The sequence below is a fragment of the Lolium rigidum genome, chromosome 3 (genome assembly GCF_022539505.1).
Source record: "Lolium rigidum isolate FL_2022 chromosome 3, APGP_CSIRO_Lrig_0.1, whole genome shotgun sequence".
Classification (NCBI taxonomy): domain Eukaryota; kingdom Viridiplantae; phylum Streptophyta; class Magnoliopsida; order Poales; family Poaceae; genus Lolium; species Lolium rigidum.
Genome location: NC_061510.1, coordinates 366050219 through 366055951, shown reverse-complemented (window position 1 = coordinate 366055951; position 5733 = coordinate 366050219). Strand labels below are relative to the sequence as shown.

Below are 5733 nucleotides of genomic sequence, written 5' to 3'. Positions count from 1 at the left end.
CGACAGGGACATGAGCGTCAAGGTCTTCGACGAGACGCGCTGCCGCCGGGACTACCACGGCGACAGCACCGACCAAGAGGACGACTGATGATGAAGAGTGTTGTTTCTTCGCAGCGAATACGTGCACGGAAGTTTCTGGCTGTTCGCCTCATCGGTAGAACCAACAAGGGCACCATCCTCCCACTGGATTTTCCAGTTTGGGTGACTGGGTGTGCCCTCGAGTGTTCTTTCTTAGCAGCGAACACAGGAAACCTTCGATGCACGGCCTAGTTAGGTTTAGGTTTTTTGCAAAATTTTATATTTGTGTCCATCATGGTTCAAACTATGTATTAGTTTGTGGAAAATCATGTTCCAAACTGTGTCTTCGTGTAAACCATGTTCCCAATTATGTATTAGTTTGTGAAAACTGAAATAAAAGTACCAAAAAAAAGTATTTTAAATGTTTGGGAGAGGCGTTTGGGGGACGCGGCTGGGGAGCGACGTCCCCTAAACGCGACACAAATTCATATGAATTTCTTACTAATGCTATTTCTTCTATAAGTCTAGCTATCTTTGGTTTATTCATAGCGAACAAAACATGTCCCCCAAACGTTCAATCTGGCGCAGTTTGGGGAACGTTTTGGGGGAAGCGGCCGTAGATGCTCTAATCATGCAACTCCATCCCAGACCATGCCGCGCACTCCAGGCTCTTCGAGCGTGCGATGTAAGGAAAGGCTCAGCCGGTTGCTTCGTACTGTTGCACTATCACGTGTTTGCAAGTCTTTATCATGTCAGTTTCAAAAGGAAAAATGGCGCACAAGTCACAAGCATGTACTAGTACAATACAGAAGCCAACACGCTCTGTTTACTGATCCCAATATTAGCCAGGGACCGTAGCCATTCTACAGAAAGATATAGCTCTTTCTAGCCTGAACGGTACACACCTAGAGTCAGCCAGCTGAATGCTGTCTCTGTACGGTGCAAATAATATCTTCCGGAAGCATGAGCTGGGAGAATTGCAACGTAGAGGGGCAAAGGTCCCTACCGGATGGTGCTGATGAAACTTGGCTTCAAAATGGCTGCTCCTGGATGATGATGCTTGGAAAGGAGAGACCTGCCTTCCTACGTGATGTGGATCTCTGAACCAAAATGGCAGGATTTTTACTCCCCGACGTGAGATGACATCTTCATATGGACCAGCTAGGTGAGTTAACTCCGGTAGGAGATTTACACGGAAAATCATCGTGCACGATGATGATCTGCAAAATCATTCTCCGGCTATACCAGCAAAATAATTAGCCTTCTTCCTTACTTGGTACTGTCCATGATATAGGATGACATGATTGCAACATCAGTCTGTTTCAGCCGGTACTGATCTGCAAAATGGCTATTGAAGGGTGCATGTTAGTATATTATTCTAGGTGAAGATTTACAGATGGGCATAAGGCAGCCAACACCTTGTGTGCAATACTTGCCTCAATGCTACCCAAATCATCTCAGGACCTGTCCTTTCTTTTTCTCTGACCATGTTGGCCCATAGATTAGCAGGTTTGTCCTACCAAACCTCCTGTCAGCTATCTGCAATATTTGAGAATAAGTGAGCAACTGCAACTGCTATCCAGAAAGCCTTGTGTCAGTACTTGATTCGAGTAAAGTGTAAGAAACACATACCTTTATTAGGTCTCCACAGGATTCAGGCATATCTGTTTTCAGAGGGTACTCAACTAGCTGAGAAATAATCGATGATGGTCAGAGTTATGAATAAGAGCAAAATAGTTAGAATTACAAAGAATGCAAGAGCTCACAATGAAGCAATCTTCTCCAACCAACGGGGACCTTGCAAGTTGATCCAGTAGTGTACTGTAGTTTACCTCAACATACGGTGGTGTTACGCTAATATAATCAAAAGAAGGATATCTACCTGAGCCTGAGGGAGGAAAGGCCAGAAAGTCGTAGTTAGATAACAGAAAAATAATTGTTCTTCAAGTAATCCTAACTATATTCTTTCAATGATTTATTTCATGCAAAAGCTGATTATATCAACAGCAAGGCGACTAAACTAGATGAAATGCAGTTCGAGATTGCAGAAAATCTATCATAGGTCACAAACGTGCTCTGCATTTTTTCGCCACAACTGTTTTGCTGGCATACACCACTACTCTCATTATCTAGTAACAGCGCATACATGTATTGCCGTCCATTCAGAATGCACCGAAACATGCTCTTCACATCATTATTTAAAATACTACTTCCAGAAGAGATCCATACCTTTAGATTTTTCAGCATTGTCCAAGAAGTTTTCGACACGAAGCATATGTATGTGTGAAACACCAAGAAATCCAGTACAGTCCAGATTAGGTTTAAGGACCTCAGAAATAACCCAAGGGTCCATCTCGACAAAATGTGCCTGAAGGAAAAAAAAAAAGAAGATGAATCAAGTTACATCTCATTTGCAACATTTAATAAATCAGATAAACCTGACATAATTTAATGAAATAAAAGGGATATATGCATTGATCAATGCAGAGGTAGGGACTTTCCCCTTTTCGAAAAAAAAAGTTTCATATCACCTCCCCAATTAGGCTTTACACACATTTAGCTGTCGGAGTCTGAAAGCTAACTCATAACTCTAAACCTAGATTGAATTCTGAATAAGTTTGTGATTCTGTGCATAATTAATAGATAGCATACAAATAGGAATATAGATGCAAACAACGCAAATGCTTTACTCGAATCACTTCAAATCAACTTGCAAAGATAGATTGAATATCATAATTTTCTCATGTACTACTAGCTTACAAACTCATTCAGATCACAATAAGCTCAGAAGATGCAAATAATACTATAACTTGATCTAGGAAGGATGCATTTGGATATTTGGCTGTTCTAGGTTGATGTTTCAACTTTCAACATAAGTTTTGGGAAAACCTCTGAACAGCCTCGGCTCATAGCTTCAATTCCAACAGATCCAGTTCCACTGTACAAGTCTAACCACAGACCAGGCCTGAGTGAAGCAGGAGAACCACCAGCTGACTGCAAATCATGAACAAGAACCAACAAAGATCTATTAGTACATCAAGAAGATGAAACTTGTACAACTTACATAATCAAGTAAAAGCTAAATAGTACTTGTAAAATGTCAAAGGCTGCTCCACGGACAACTTCCATCATTGGACGAACATTCCTATCTTTTGGTGAAAGTAATTTTCTTCTGCGTACTTTCCCCGCTAGTACCTGAAATAATTATGCATACTTCAATCTAAAATACCACAGTAGTAACTTAATTAGGGAGAATTTTATGCAAAAGTGTGTGCTCAAGGTAATGTAAATATCTTGCAGATTGCACCCATCAGGAACATGCTTAGATAATCCATGAAAAGAGATTGATATACAACTACGGAATTCAAGACAATGGATGAGCTACATCTATATAAGCATATGAATTGATTAGTCAGAACAGAAATTTATAGAATTGCCAAATACCTGCATTTCTAACAGAAGTATAACGAGTAGGCAACAAGTAGTGCATTTATTCACCAGCTATAACGGTCGCTAATCAATGTAGCCACTAATCTAACCTCCAAGGGTACCAGGACTGGTACAACTATATTGCAATTTCAGTCCAAATGCTCTACTGATGTGAGAGTGGAGTGCCCGAGGTACTGGCAACATTTAAACACGAAACTGAATCTAATGCACTGTCACACTCCAAACCTGAAGCATTTTATGAGTCTCCCGGCGCTCCACCGGCCTTGCCGGAGCAACCGCGGCCCCCTCCTCTCCTCTCCCTGACTTCCGCATCCGCCTCTCCCTCCTCCTTTCCTCCTGCAAAAAGAAAAAAAAAAACAATCAAGTCACCCGAACTGCGACGGGACTCAGTACGGCGAGATCACAAAGGGGTGGAGCGAACCCTGGGATCCGGCTCGGTATCTTCCTCGTAGTCGTCAGGGTTGAGGCCGTACCGCTCGAGGAAACGCCGTCGCTCCCTCGCCGCCTCCGCAGCCGCTGCGCCCTTAGGAGCCGCGGAGGCAGCTACCGGGAGACGGCGAGCGGGGAGGCGTAGGGAGATGCGCTTGTGGTTCGGGGTGGCGAGCGACGGGAGGAATGGGGAGGAGGCGAGGGTGGAGGAAGCCATTGTTGGCCAAGACCGGTGCGCTTTGCCGGGAGGAGGGCGAGAGGGGGATAAGGGGAGGTTTTGCTCTATCCGATGGCTCGGGTATTCTCAGTCGTCCGATTGATCTTTGGACGGTTACGATGGAACAGCTAAGATATTCAGAGTGTTTTTCCCTTTACAACAACAGCTAAAATATATGCGCTCGTGCTCCTAGTCTCCTAGGGCCGGCCGTGTTTGCAGCTCTCATTAAATCTAGGGCGTTTGGTAGGATGTGAGCCCTTTGGCTGCATCAGCCTAGCTAAAATAGGTTCGTTTGGTTGCATGTAAGAGGTTTGCGTTGTAATACAATCGGTTCTCAAAGCACTACTGGAATAGGCCCTGGAGGAACGTCCGAATCGGCAGTTTCCAGCGGGCCTATCCCGTTGTCGTGCCATTTTACACGCTCCGTGCAACCGTTGCACACGTGGAGAAGACACTGCCTTATCTGGTCCTCGCTCCCCACTTCCCCTCACCGGTTCGCCTTCTTTCTCCCTATTCACTCCTGGTACAGACAGTCACCGCCCTGTCCCATCAACTGCAGCCATGGCCTCCTCGCATCCTCCTTCGCCTTCCTCTCCAGCGACGACGGATCCAGCCGTCCAGCCGACGGCCACTAGGTCCAACGATGCGCTCATGCGCCTCGTCCGCGAGTACGAAGCCGGAGGCCGCGACTCGGCGGCGCAAATGGATGTCGGTCGCGTACCGGTGATGAATCGGTCATCACCGTTCGCGAGCACGAGGCCGGCCGGCGTGGCAACCCGCAGCGCCGCCGTCCTAGCTCTGCAAGCCGTCGGGATTCGATCGGCGGATCCGTCGACAATGGTTTTTTTTTGCCCCGTCCCTACTAGGGTTTCCGACGGCGAGGGAGGCCGCAATGGCGGCCGGTGCACCGGGCTCCAGCAGGGAGATGGAGCCCCCGCTGGGGTTCGTGTCGACCCCGATGTACCATGGGGCATGTCGCGTCCGCCTGCACCAAATGCCACGCCGCCCGTCGCGCCGCCGCCGGGGTTCAGCCGACCTCGTGCTCGTCGGTAGCCAACAGCTTCATGGGCGTACCCTGCCCAACCGCGGCACCGGCACCGTCCGATATGACCAACGCTCCCGCTACGCCTCCGCCTCCACCCAGATTTGGAGTGCGACGTCCTCGGGGACCTACCTCCGCTTGTGCGCGTCCTCCTCCTCCTAAGAGTGGGCCGCTGTCGCTCCACCCAATCGTAAGTACCTTCAATCGACTCCTTCTCCGCTTGTTTAGATCGACTAGATGACAATGTAGATGTGAATGTACATAGGAATGTAGATAGGATCCATGGCAATGTGCATGTGTGTTCTTCACAGTGGTTCTGCTTGCCATGCCAAGCCGAAGCACCATCATGGACTTGACAATGTCAAGTCCATGACAGTGCTTGAGCTTGGCATTGCCATTGTCCATGACATTGCTTCTGCTTCGTAATGCCAAGCTCAAGCACCATCATTGGCTTCACAGTGCTTGTTCTTGTGCTTGTGTTTGTGCTTGTGCTTGGCACAGGCACAATGTCAAGTCCATGATAGTGCTTGTGCTTGTGCTTGTGCTTGGCATTGCCACAATGTCAAGTTCATGACAG

General features: G+C 47.1%; 1 protein-coding gene across 4 annotated transcripts; it reads right to left on the bottom strand.

Annotated features, from left to right (window-relative positions):
• Positions 1-749: 749 nt before the first annotated feature.
• LOC124704233 (putative rRNA methyltransferase YlbH) lies at positions 750-4142 on the bottom strand. 4 transcript variants are annotated; one of them, XM_047236475.1, is made up of 9 exons: positions 3890-4142; positions 3694-3804; positions 3109-3213; positions 2908-3012; positions 2248-2386; positions 1785-1906; positions 1651-1707; positions 1437-1557; positions 750-1366 (listed from the first exon to the last, which is right to left on the bottom strand). In XM_047236475.1, the coding sequence occupies exons 1-8, from the start codon at positions 4112-4114 to the stop codon at positions 1471-1473; spliced, it is 951 nt and encodes a 316-aa protein (XP_047092431.1). In that variant the 5' UTR covers positions 4115-4142; the 3' UTR covers positions 750-1366; positions 1437-1470. The 4 variants fall into 4 exon arrangements, with proteins under 4 accessions (XP_047092431.1, XP_047092434.1, XP_047092432.1 ...); XM_047236478.1 differs by having other exon boundaries at positions 750-1355; XM_047236476.1 differs by having other exon boundaries at positions 1455-1557.
• Between the last annotated feature and the right edge of the window lie 1591 nt (positions 4143-5733).